Source organism: Desmodus rotundus, chromosome 7, assembly GCF_022682495.2.
Source record: "Desmodus rotundus isolate HL8 chromosome 7, HLdesRot8A.1, whole genome shotgun sequence".
NCBI lineage: Eukaryota > Metazoa > Chordata > Mammalia > Chiroptera > Phyllostomidae > Desmodus > Desmodus rotundus.
Genome location: NC_071393.1, coordinates 75,087,038 through 75,100,618, shown reverse-complemented (window position 1 = coordinate 75,100,618; position 13,581 = coordinate 75,087,038). Strand labels below are relative to the sequence as shown.

Sequence of the window (13,581 nt, the reverse complement as noted above, 5' to 3'; positions counted from 1 at the left end):
GTTTGCAGGTTCGGTCCCCACTTGGGGTGCACGTGAGAGGCAGCCTACTGGTGTTTCTGTCTCACATCAATGTTTCTCTCACACTCTTTCTCCCTCCCTCCCCCTCTCTAAAAATCACTAACTAGCTAACTATTTTTTAAAAAACTAAAAGAAGAGCACTCAAATTTCCATCACTCAAAGATAAATAATCACTTAAAATTTGGGGGCTGGCATAATTCCTATTTATTCCTATTATTCCTAATTAATAGAGAAAGAGACTCAAATGGGTCCCAATAATCTAAACATCCCCCCCGCCGAGAATAGATCACATTTGTTATATTTTACATTCACTCCTGTAAACCAGAGGTTCCTGAATGTTTTTTACTCCAAGCACATATTTTAAATATTTGCCCAGTACCTCTTCTCCCAATTACAGAAACTGATGAACCATAAAGAAGATGGGTAAGGCTTGCGGCAGACAAAATCGATGTACAAATCTCTTAATTCGGCCATTAGCTCCATCACGGCTCACCTATTTCTGCAAAAGCCTTATTCTGTTGACTCCGAGACTGAGGGAAAATGAATTCCTCCTTCGTTGCCAGAGTGTGGTAGTACATGGAGTCTCAAAAGTAGAGGACAGGATTGAAAGGATGCTGTTAGGCCCTCTCCATCGAGCAGAGGAGAGGAAATGACCAGGCATTTCTTAATTTGTTTTGGGAACTATGGCTCTATTAAAAGGCAAGCTGTTGTGACCTTAAAATGCACTAAGGTGAACCACGCAGAAGGCAAAAATGAGAAAACAATTTCATCTGAGTGCATAGGCCAGCGCCGCCCCCAGGAAGGGCTCTCAGTGACAATCTGGGGAAGCAGGAGGGCCCCGTCAGTCAGGACTACACACCTTGGTGTCCTGCTTTCCCAAGCGGCCCACGAGTATTCAGACCTACACATAACAAGGGAAGCATGTATATGCAAGGTGAGGCAAAAGGAGGTATACAGCTATGAGTACACAAAGCGCAGTTTATTTTTGTATTATTATTTATTAATTACTGTATTACTTTCCATACAAATATCTGTAAACCTACTTTTGCCCCAACCTGCATGCAGTGAACAAAACCTAAAACAGAGACTGGAAGATGTTCTGTTAATAAATGAAAAGAGATGAGTAGTTTGACTCTCACTGATACAACGGATACTCTAAGGGGCAGCAATAATCTAATGGCACAGGAGGGTTAGCACTACACAACCCTGTGCCAGACAGACAGTGCGTGTGGGGTGTTATAAGCAGGTCCCTAATCAGGGGAGCAGCTGGCCTTCTTGGCTCTCCAGCCAAAAGACAGGAAGAAACATGGCTTGGGAAGTAGTTGCTTTGAATTTAGGTAACACTGAGATGCTGAGTATTCTGAGCATCCAAGAGGCAAAGAAACTTCAAGTCTTCAGAGAGGCTGTGTCTAATGGACGAGGGGGATCACACTCGAGGGCTCAGGACTCAGAATAGAAACCGTAGTCCGAAATGAATTTACAAGTGAAGACGAACACTTTGAGGTACGCGGAATTCAAAAAGAACGCCTGGGCTAGTGACAAACCATATTGGGATTAGGGGTTAAAAGATTGGAGTACATAGAGCCCAAGCCCTTAACCTGCACTGTTTCCTTATCTGTAAAGCAGGATAAACAAGCCTTTACCCTACTTAGCAGGGTAGTGTGAGGCTCAAAGAGGAAAGAATAAGAGAAGTTTAGAGTGTATCAGAAACCATTAAGTTCTATATAAAGGCAGGAGGCTATTTTCTAATCTGAAATACAGGAGTCCAGATGATCTCTACGGGCCCTTGGAGTTTCAAGGCTGTCAGGTTCTGTATGAACTGAGTGTTATACTAAAGCCAAAGCACTTTTCAGAAGGGTTCTGTAGGCATTATTCTAGGTCGTGACAATGGCCAGCAAAGAGGCGTGTGAGAAGGGTATGGTTCCTGATTTAGGTGTTTTTCCCCCCTGAAAGTAGACAAGGGTCAGTGAGGTTGAAGAGTGAATACAATTTAATGTCAGCCTAAAGAACATGAAGAATAGCTGGGCTTTCTTTTCTACTATGTAATCAATCAGACAAAAGACAAAATACCCTACTGTATTTTATAACGGAGCAATCACACACTTTACTGGAAACATAACTCAATCACAAAAACTTAAAGTCTGCTCATGGAGTCAAAACTGAAAGTGCAACAGATGTAATACCAAAAAAGTGGGGGGTTCTGAATGCGGGATGTGGGGGTGAGCAGGGCAGGGGAGAGCAATGGAGGAAATATGGGGACAAATGTAACTGAACAATAAAAACACATTTTTTTTTAATGTAAAATGTAATCAGTACTCCGTTCCACTGCTTGGTAGAAGTTACCAGAATCTGTTGTAAACAAGTTTGAGCAAGTAGTCTATGAAAATCACTTTATTTTTCCAAATTCTTTTCATGAAATTTTAATGATACCTAGATAAATGAGGTACTACTATATGATTATCTACATAGCCAAGAACTAAGAAGTATGTAAAAATAAGGCTTATAAGCAATCCAAGTAGCTATCACTAAGTTCAAGTACTAAAGAAGAGTATTCCAACCTAAACTCTACAGGGTCCCGTGGTTTCCTGACCCCACAGATCACATGCAGGAAGTTGGAAGTAGAGCAATTACCAAAAGATGAGAACAATGGCCACTTCTTACCTACGGTAACGGAGAGAAAGAAAAGGTGTAACGAGCAGCACCACAAGGCTCAACATTTTGGAAGTCATTATTTTCTGGTATAAGAACTGCCATTCATGATCATGACTAAATAAGAAAAACTATATATAATAATATCTATCAAAAAAACCCCTATTCAAACGTAGTGTGCTTTATATTTAAGCTTTCAGGAGTTTATTTTCAGTACTGGGCCAATTCATCCATGTGGAGCATCGTGGTCCAGAGGAACTATGCGTATGAAGACTGTACTAAGCCACTACATACACAGGCACATTCCAGTTTAGTAGTGAAGATCTTCATTGGAAGCATGTGCTCATTATTTATTATCATCTGTGTGGTAAAGCAGTAACAAAATACTCTTGGATATCTAGGCCAACTTCCTAGAAAAGTTGTTACTAAATGAATTTGTAAGTAAAAGTTATCTTTTTCAAAATGTTCTATTAATAGAAATATTGGAGCCAGCAGGAGACAACACAGTGAGAATTAGGGGTGTAACTGGATCAAAGTGGGAGAGCCTGAAAGATCAGATGAGACAGAAGAGAAAGAGAAGGAAGAGGCTTCAGAAAGAAACGGAAAAAATGGGGCGGGGGAGAAGTAAGAAGGGGCCAGAGTCTCCGGGGCAGCACGTGCAGGGATAAACGCAGCCAGGACGGCCGACCCAAGTCTTGGGGAAGAAAACAGAAGTATGACATGGGAACTGCAGGGCTGGGCCACATGCTTTGGTTTCTCAAAAATGTTGAAAACAAGACTATACATGAAGCTTTAAAAAAAAAGTAATTCTCGTTTAGGCAGAGGGCATTAGAACATAATTCATCGGTTTCTTCACCACATCTAATATAGTTACACTCAATTTTGAACAACAAAAAAGTTTTCTTGATATCCAGCATGAGTTTTACAGGTAAAAAGTGAAAATCTAGGCTTTCTCCTTACCTAGCTGCAGCTATCTGTCCCTACACGACCCACAATGTTTCTAAAAAGGACTCTGGAGTACTTAATTTAGGACTCCATTTCCCCTAACAAATGGACTTTTTTGTTTTGGCCATTAAAAAAAATCCCGTCAACATGAGTGAGCTGCTGCTCGCTCTCTTCCGCCTAAACTCGTTATTTTTCTTCCCTGCCATTCCCGTTCCCACCCTTGTGGGGCTTCTCCTATCAAACGCTTTCAGAGACAGGAAGTGACAGCACCAACATGCCACAGCACAGCATCATGGCCTCCCACTGGGGTGTGCTTTCCAATTCCCCAGGCTTGGTCAAAGTAAACCTTGTAACAGACTCCTAGTTCACAGTTTTACATGTTCCCCAAATTAGCAGTGAGAATAATGCATTCACCAAAAATAATACGTAAGTATATTCGCTTTCATTAAACTTAGGATTCCCCCTGTGAAGATACTATAACGAAACATCTAGTATTCCTTCCCTAATTGAACGTTATACTTAATGTCCAACGCACTTACTTTTTCTGGAAACTTTCGTAACTTTTAGCTAGATATCTTCTTGCTCTCAGTGCATGTCTCTACTTACACCAAACCACCCACTATCCTTCTCAATTGTTCTTGACCAGTTTTCTGCCACAGCAAATCAGAGGGGACCGACACACTTTCCCTGCCTGTGTGCACTGTTCACTAATGACAATGAACGATGCGGGAGGTGGGAGCAGAGAAGGGTGGGGAGGTGTATTTGAAAATGTTACAGAGCAGCCTCTGGTACAGTTCCCCGTCTGACTGCGAATTGCTTTAACCACCAAATTTCTAAAAGGCTAGTTTGTTAGTAATAAGGATATAAAAGACATAGCAGAAATGAGAAGACATAGCAAATTACTCCAGTACATAGTTTTTAGCTATGTACATAGTTTTTATCTACAAAAATATCATTGTGAGAGAGAAAAATAGGCAAGAGCCTCATCTCAAACTTTATATTCTACGGATCTCAAAAATTCCCTACGCAATCCCAAATATCTCTATGGTAGTCATAAATTTGACTTTATGGTAGGCCGGACTTAAGTAGTAAAACACCTACCCTAAGTCTGCGGTGCTCAGCTAGTGATCTAGGCCAAAGAGTGATGATGCAGACCGAGGAACAGGTGCCTTTCAGAACGGCCATGATACTGAGGTTGCTATTCCCAGTGGGTTTGGGGGGAAGGAGACTGAGGTAGAGCTGCAAGAAACTTGTGGGTCTGGGGGACTGGGACCAGAAGGCAGAAGCAGGAGCTAAGAACCCTGTAGGGAGAAAGTTACCCAAAGTCGCATTACCCATGGGCAGAGTGCCACTTGCCCGTCAGCCTTTTCTCCAATCAGTGCACGAGCAGCGCGGAAGCATTCTAAGGTGAGGGCCTTTAGACGTGGCCAAGTAGCTGCGAGAAACCCTAATCTGTAGAGGTTTGTGTGGACTCTGGATGTATTCTAGCACAAGTTTTGGGTTTCTCTAGTGCTGTGGAGGTGCCACATACTCTGCCTTCCTGATAGAAGCAGCTAGAAAGGACAAAGGGAATCCCTACAGTAACTGCATACTTAGGACTCTGATTTAATGACAGAAATACAAAGAATGAAATACTCACAGGGCAGTCACTGCTTGTATCTTAAGGAATTGCAAAGACCATAAACACGTTACAGGGTATTCTAGACACACCACAGATTCAAATATAATAGAATACTGGTAGGCAGGGGGAAGAAGCCCACAGCAGCTGACTTCTGAAACATGAAAAATAAAAGTAGTTGATGTAGGAATAGTGGGAAAAGGAAATCATCCAAGATTTTCCTGCATTGTCTCTGCATTTAAAAAAAGGAAATGGAAGAGCAAAAGGAACAAGTTACTTCACAGAGCCCACTGCTTTTCTAACAGACTGAATTATCATCAATTTGAGAGGAATTAAAGCCCCTCCATTAAAAATAAACACAACAACAAAAAAATAAAACTCACAGATCCACCACCTCTTGCTGTGAAAAGCAATTTTAGGTGTATTAAATTATTTAAAATTAAGAGAACATCACTACAGTCAATTATAATGCAAACATCCCTAATGTGCACACGCGGGGCACTAGTAAATGCAGCTCTAGCTGTTAATTAAATTTCATTATAATAAAAAACACTTTTCACTTTAGTGGAACTGTAAAGCAAAATAAGTACATTGTTAAAAATATTTTCCTCGATTACAGGGTAAAAGATTAAACAGAAAGGTGATATCTGGCCTCTCTCCAGGCAATCCCAGTCACATAACAACGGGGCTACGTCCTGAGAAATGCGTGGTTAGGTGATTTTGTCACGGTGGGAACATCGCAGAGTATTCTTACACAAACCTAGATGGTACAGCCTCCTACACACCTAGGCTACCTGGTCTGGCCTACTGCTCCCAGGCTGCACACCTGCACAGCACGTCACTGTACCGACAATACAGTGGTTAGCGGTTGTGCATCTAAGTGCACCTAAACACAGAAAAGGTACAGTAAAAATATGGCATAAAAGATTAAAAAACAGTGCTTGCTCTGGCAGCACATACACTAAAATTGGAATGATACAGAGATTAGCATGGCCCCTGTGCAAGATGACATGCAAATCCATGAATTGTTCCATGTTGTTAAGAGTAATGGGGGGAAATGGGGACAAATGTAACTGAACAATAAAAACCTTTTTAAAAAAATGTTTGAAGAGGACTTGAACAGACACTTCTCCAAGGAAGACATACAGAGGGCCCAGAGACATATGAAAAGATGCTCAGCATCACTAGCCATCAGAGAGATTCAAATTAAAACCACAATGAGGTACCATCTCACACCAGTCAGAGTGGCCAACATAAACAAATCCACAAACAAATGTTGGAGAGGATGCGGAGAAAAGGGGACCCTAGTGCACTGTTGGTGGGAATGCAGACTGGTGAGGCCACTGTGGAAAACAGTATGGAATTTCCTCAGAAAACTAAAAATGGAACTGCCCTTTGACCCAGCAATTCCGCTGCTGGGATTATACCCTAAGAACCCTGAAACACCAATCCAAAAGAACCTGTGCACCCCAATGTTCATAGCAGCACAATTTACAATAGCCAAGTACTGGAAGCAACCTAAGTGCCCATCAGCAAACGAGTGAATACAAAAACTATGGTACATTTACACAATGGAATTCTATGCAGTAGAGAGAAAGAAGGAGCTTATACCCTTTGCAACAGCATGGATGGAACTGGAGAGCATTATGCTAAGTGAAATAAGCCAGACGGTGAGGGACAAATACCATATGATCTCACCTTTAACTGGAACATAATAAATAGAAGAAAAAAGCAAACAAAATACAACCAGAGACACTGAAGTTAAGAACAATCTAACAATGGTCGGGGGGAGTAGGGCGGGGACAGTGGGAAGAGGGGATTACAGGAACTACTATAAAGGACACATGGACAAAATCAAGGGGGAGGGTTGAGGTGGGGGAGGGAGGGGGGTTCAGCTGGGGGTGTGGAGGAATGGGGAGAAAAGGCACACAACTGTAATTGAATAACAATAAAAATTTAAAATAAAATAGGAGTCATAAAAAAGAAAAAAATCACTTAACTGTGTTCAATATTGGTGTATTTTGTTTAAGTTCAAATAAAGCTATTTAAAAACTTAAAAAAAAAATGGTACATCTATACAGGGCAATTACCATGAATGGAGCTTACGGGATTCAAAGCTGCTCTGGGCGGGTCAGCGTGTGAGCAGGGAGACTGAGGGCCTAGGACCTTCCTGCACACTGCTGGAGACTTTATACACACTGCCCCACATGACTCCCCAGGTCCCTCCCGACAAGGTCAGAAATAGGACATCGAAGCTGTCAACGCTGCTCCGTGAACTGGGGGGTGCACTGGGTCGACTGGAAATACCGAGGAGAAACTGGCTGCGTAAGGCGTGGATCACCATAATAGGGACTGACAAGAAGGAATAAAAGGTGGCCTGTGGAGCAGTAGGAATAAGAAATCAAGATGGAGACATACAGGAATGTAGGAAATTATCATGGCAGTGTGTTTTTGACTATTGCATACTAGAGCAGTGGTCGGATGAAGGAACTTTGTGGCCTTCATTTAAAAAAGAGGGTATTTGCTCTGGCAGGGTAGCTCAGTTGGTAGGAGCATCATCCCGATACACCAAAGTTGCGGATTCAATTCCCAATCAGGGCACATTCAGAGTCAACCAATGAATGTGTGGGTAAGTAGAACAACAAATCAATGTTGCTCTCTTTCCCTTCCTCTCTCTCTAAAATCAATAAATAAAAAATAAAAAATTTAAAAAAGAGGGTATTTAACATGGAGAGGGTATTGAACTGAGGACACAATATTTAACTTTGGAAATTGTTTTGGTTCCATTGATCCCGTCTGTCCAGCTGAAATGGCTCTCTCTAGCAGAGAAATGATGGAAGATATGAAACTCCTCTATGCTTTACAGCATTACAATCTGAAAATATTTCCAAAGTACAGAACAGGCTGGTTCTACACAATCACAAGAAACTTGTACTGAAGTGGCAGTGACAATTAATACCTGTTAAGATAGTTCCAGAGGACCTGTATCCTTATACAGGATCTTCAGTCCTCAACAAAGAATTTACAGCAATGGCCCTGACTGGTGTGGCTCAGTTGGTTGGGCGACGTCCCACAAAGCAAAGGGTCACCGGTTCAATTCCCAGTTAGGGCACATGCCTAGGCTGCAGATTCGGTCCCCTGGTCAGGGAATGTACAAGAAGCAGCCGATCAATGTTTCTCTCTCACACTGATGTTTCTCTCCCTCTCTTTATCCCTCCTTTCTCCTCTCTCTAAAAGTAAATAAATAAAATCTATTAAAACAGATAATAAAAAATAAATAAAGTCTGTTAAAAATTTTAAAAATGCCCTGGCTGGTGTGGCTCAGTTTGTGGAGTGCTGGCCTGCAAACTAAAAGGTTGCCAGTTCGATTCCCAGTCGGGGCACAGGCCTGGGCTGCAGGCTGGGTCCTCGGCTGGGGGCTTGTGAGAAGCAACCAATTGATGTTTCTCTCCCTCTCTTTCTCCTTCCCTTCCCCTCTCTTTAAAAATAAATACATAAAATCTTAAAAAAAAAAAAAAGAAGTTATAGCATTAGGCTAGATTGAGGAGAGCTCTACTACCCTTGGGAGATGTAGTGCTGGGGAGAACTATTTCCCCTGCGCCGAAACAGGTCAGTAGCTGACTGACTGAGATCTGTGCGCTCAAAATTCATGTGCTGTGAGGGAGCTACTGCCAAGCCCCATAGACACTGTTCCTGTAAGAGAGAAAAAGTTCCTCCCGAACCACATACCCTTCCATGTCTTGTAAGAAAGCTTCTTGTCTAGCTTAAGTGTTTCCCACTAAAATATGGCATTCTTGATAGAATTTCTTTTCTAACACGAAAATGGGATTAAAACGATGAAAAAAAAAAAAAAGAGAGATGATGACCAACAAGTTGTGCCCCTTCTTCTGCAGTAGGACTGAAAACAAAAGACTAAAAACTGCCCACAGATGCCCTAAAAAGAGAAGTATAGAGAACAGGACAATTCAAGAGTTTTCCTTTCAGTTTTCTTTCCCTAAGAAGTTCTTGTAGATCTTAGGTTGTAGGTCTCAGTTTAAGGGAGGACCATCAGGAGTCACCAACACAGGGACCCTCAAATTGCTGTCAGCCCCAGTGGCCTCGCTCCTCCACACCCACCTCATCATCACTGTCCGACGTCTCAGAGTCCGAGGAGGCTGCAGGCTGAGTCACAGGGGGCTCCTTCTCCTCAGAGTCACTGCGTTTCCGCTTTGCCAGGGACAAGAGCTCCTAATAGGGCAGAAGTAATCACATGAGTTTTGTTCAACAGAAAAGAAATATCCGAGAATAGTAAAATGCCCACTCTCCCTAGATCTCTTCTACTTCTTTGTGCTTTCAATTGAAGGGGACTTTTATCACATGAACAGACCAACTAATGTTCCTAGGTGCTAAAAGGAATATTTTCAAAACTGTCCCCTCCCTTTTCATGGCAAATATATGTATGTCTGAAATGGAAAAGTGAATATAAAACTGCCCTGGAAGCTACTTCCAAATTGTTACCATTTTCTCCATAACCTACAGAAGTACTAATTCTCAGGAATGTATGTGACAAGAACCATGTTTACAAAGGTAATTCGCTCACTGTTCTTGCTGGTAGAGCTAACCAATTCTCTGAGCATCCTCTTACTATAATTCCTAGTAAGACTGGCATTTGTGGGGCTGATTTAAATAAGCTAACAAACTACAAGTTTTATTTTGAATGCTTAAGCCAGGGGGAAAAAAGGTCTATTTCCAGTGGTTAATCCAGGGTCTAACAACAAGCAGCAAATGTGCTGACCACTACATCAGAATCCTAATTAGCCCTGGCCAAGTAGCTCAGCTGGTTAGAGCATCATCCAACATGCTAAGTTGGTAGGTTCGATCCCCGGTCACGGCACATACAAGAATCAACCAATGAATGCATAAATAATGAAACACCAAATCAATGTTTCTGTCTATCTTTCGCTCTTCTCACTTTCCTCTCTCTAAAAATAAAAACTTAAAAAAAAGAATCCTAATTTGACAACCCCAACATCCCCATTTAGGACCTCTGCTTTGTCCAGTTGACTTAATAATTCGCCAGGACAATTAATGCCATGAAGTCATGGCTACAACTGCTCTCTCACCAGGCTCCCCGGTCCTGCTGCTCCTCTTCAACTCAGCCGGGTCACTTAAAAGTGCAACAAAAGGACCCTTGCTCTGGTTCCAGCTCTCTGCTGCTGTCAATACCAGCCCACCATTATACTGTCCTTACTAGACGCCAGGAACACTTCTAAGCATCTAACATTTAATCTTCACAACAACCTTAAGGTAACTATCATTATAATCCCAATTTTTTTCTTTTCTTTTCTTTTTAGGACTGAGGGAGCTACTTTCCAGAGCAAAGCAAGGACATGCAGCCAGTTACTGGGTGCTCCAATTTTTTTATTGCCAACTATTTATTTATTTGTTTATTTAAATGTAACCATCCACACTTAAAGATAAAGAAACTAAAGAGCAGGAGAGATTAAGTAACTTACCCAAGGTAACACAGCTAGTACATGATAGAGTTGGGATTCAAACCAGATAGAATCCTAGCTCCTAATTCAGGCACCTTTACTAGTCTAAAACACTTTCCCCTTCTGCCAGAAAGAGAAAAATACAACTGCTAATTATGAGTAGTATCAGTCCTTGAGAGGATGGTGCTATACAACTATGGGTCAAGAGCCAAGATAGATTTTAAAATAATAGATTGCTAAAAAGTATCTGTTTTCTTCTTCCAGTTTCTTTCTATTTTAGGAGTATATCCTCCTTGGCCAGAATGAGAAAATGACCTTCTCAGATTAACAGCTGGCGTGCTCTCTTTCATAAGCAGTCATGAAATGTTACTCTTCTCGTTTCATTAGAGGGAGTTAGCACACCGACCTCCTGAAAAGGCTGGAGACAACACTACTTTTTCACACCAAAACAGTTAACCCCTATTCACCAAATGCAAGACTCAAACTGTTAACTCCTATTAACCAAATGCAGGTTATAGCAATATTTGTGTTCATGGTATCTTCAAAACTTGAGGCGTAACTGACATACAGTACATTTTATCCTTTCTTATGTACAGTTCTGTAGGTCTGACAAACGGTTAAACCACCCCCACAATTAAGATATATGACAGTACCATCACCTCCCCGAATGTTGCTATAATTAGTATTTGGTCAATAGGAGTCACTGTTTTGGTATGAACAAGTGAATATTCTTATTTTCAGTCTTTCTGAAAGTTGGTGCTCTTCATATCCTTCCCCCATCCCCTGGCAACCACAACCCGATTTGTCCCTACAGGTCTGCTTATAGAAATGAAATAATACAGTATGTAGCCTTTGGAGCCCGGCTTCTTAGCGTAACGCATGTGAGAGCCATCCATCGTGCAGCATGGTCAGTAGTTTACTCCTCTGTATTCCTGCGCAGCCTTCTGTGAAATGGATACTTCGTTTATCCACTTACCAGTTGAAAAGCATTTGGGTTGTTCCCATTTTAGGGCAATTATATGTTCAGATACAGGTTTCTGTGTAAACATTAAGTTTTCATTTCACTTTGGGAAATACCTATGAGTGAGACTGTGGGTTATACAGTGATTTGTGTATGGTCTTAACTATTATCTTTTTCCCCATATTACCTTAGTGGAAATTTATAAGCTTTACAAAGACTTCTGGTAAGTAATCTCTTTCCTGATCTTTGAGGTTCATGAATATAGCAGAATTCTGTATAATGAGTTGATGCCAACTCATTATAACAGGGATTTGGATACACTATCAACAAATTCTTCTTTGAAACACTTAACTATTACATGCAGTAGACATCCATTAAAAGTTACTGTATCAAAGTGTTGTTAGTACTGCCTTTCTGTTAAAGAGGTTCCACTCTATACTAAAAACCTAACAAATGGCTCTCCTTCATCAACAAACTGCATCTCACGGGTACAGTCCCTCCTCTTACACAACTTTAAATATCGTATTAACAATACTATGGAGACCACAAAGACCTTCTAAACATTGTGAAAAATACCCGTAAGTTGAGAATTGTGTAGGAAGTTACTGGGGGAACTCGGGGCAAAGCTACTCTTTACAGTTGAGTCTTTTATATTCTATTGAGGGCTCATAAGTAAGCTGAACAGATCAACGTGCAATGGAAAGTTCTTCCCAGCAATGCAAACATGAACAGACCGTCAGATTTTCTACCTGTAGGGGCTGATTTATCTAATGCCTGTGCTCAGCAACGCCAATCTAAAACTGATTCACGCACAGGGGCTGGGGACATCTGCAGGCCTCTCCTTCCGGCCTGCTTCATGCGGACGTTTCTGCGTCTAGTGGCCCTCTCTCACCATCATCCCTCCATTTCATCTCACCCAGTGAAAACCAACCTTATCGATCTCAGCATTCCTCTAGGGGAATGGCTGAGTGTGGAGTGCCAGCACGGTGTATCAAATTTAAGCGGAACTAAAGAGCTGCTTAAAGTAATGACAATGCCCAACATACTATCAGTATAGCTGTGTAGGATGCCATCTATGGCTCCTAGAGCAGTTTAATTAACATTGCTTAAAAGCTATATTTAACATTAAACTAGACTGTCAAAACTGAGACCCTGTAATAAAGCAAGTCTAACTGAACTAAGGTAATGTTTATTAAAACAGCATTATCCTGGTTAAGATTAGAATTCTAATCCATCAACATGTGAAGACTCAAACCTTAAGATTTAATTCCCCCACCCATCATTCCCAAATAGTATGCTTTCTGTGATGTCATGTCAGAATTAACTTATAATACAGCAACTTAGCTCCCTCTCACTTAAAAAAAAAAAATCTCATCTCTTTAATCAAACGTCCCATGATCACATGTAAATGGGATACATATTCCGCACCCTAGAAATATGGAATAAAAGTCCATATGGACAAAGCTGAGGTTTTTATAGTCAACTAGCATGCTCAGCTCTTTTTGACTTATTCAATCCACAAATGTAACTAATATAAGTAATTACTACCAGCTAGGGTGACCAAACCGAGGATGCAGGTTTAATTTCCAGTCAGGGTGTGTACGAGAAGGCAACCAATCAATGTTTCTCTCTCACAATGTCTGTCTGTCTGTCTGTCTGTCTGTCTCAAAGCAATGAAGAAATGTCCTCGGGTGAGGATTTTTAAAAAATTAATTATATCTAGTGAAAGTGCTCAGAAGGAAGTGAACACAGTGAAGGGGACACCTATCTGTGATGGGGAGGTCAGGGGAGGCTTCTCTGGGGCAGGGGGCATTTAGGCTGAGACTAGAAACTTTGGGAGAGGGAAGAGGGGAGCAGTATTTTGGAGAGAAGTCTCCAAAGAGAATAGGTAAGGTGTCACCTTACTGACAATAGCT

General features: G+C 41.4%; 1 protein-coding gene and 1 non-coding gene across 2 annotated transcripts in view; one reads left to right on the top strand and one right to left on the bottom strand.

The window, feature by feature from the left end:
• The window catches only part of RTF1 (RTF1 homolog, Paf1/RNA polymerase II complex component), a 50,195-nt gene that overhangs the window by 29,186 nt on the left and 7,428 nt on the right, over nucleotides 1–13,581 (bottom strand). The window contains exon 2 of the mRNA XM_053928988.1: nucleotides 9,347–9,457. Within this exon, the coding sequence (XP_053784963.1) occupies nucleotides 9,347–9,457 (111 nt within the window). The remainder of the gene's footprint in view (nucleotides 1–9,346; nucleotides 9,458–13,581) is intronic.
• Nucleotides 6,168–6,270, top strand: LOC112312051 (U6 spliceosomal RNA). The gene has a single exon (XR_002975508.1). It is a non-coding gene; the product is annotated as a U6 spliceosomal RNA (small nuclear RNA).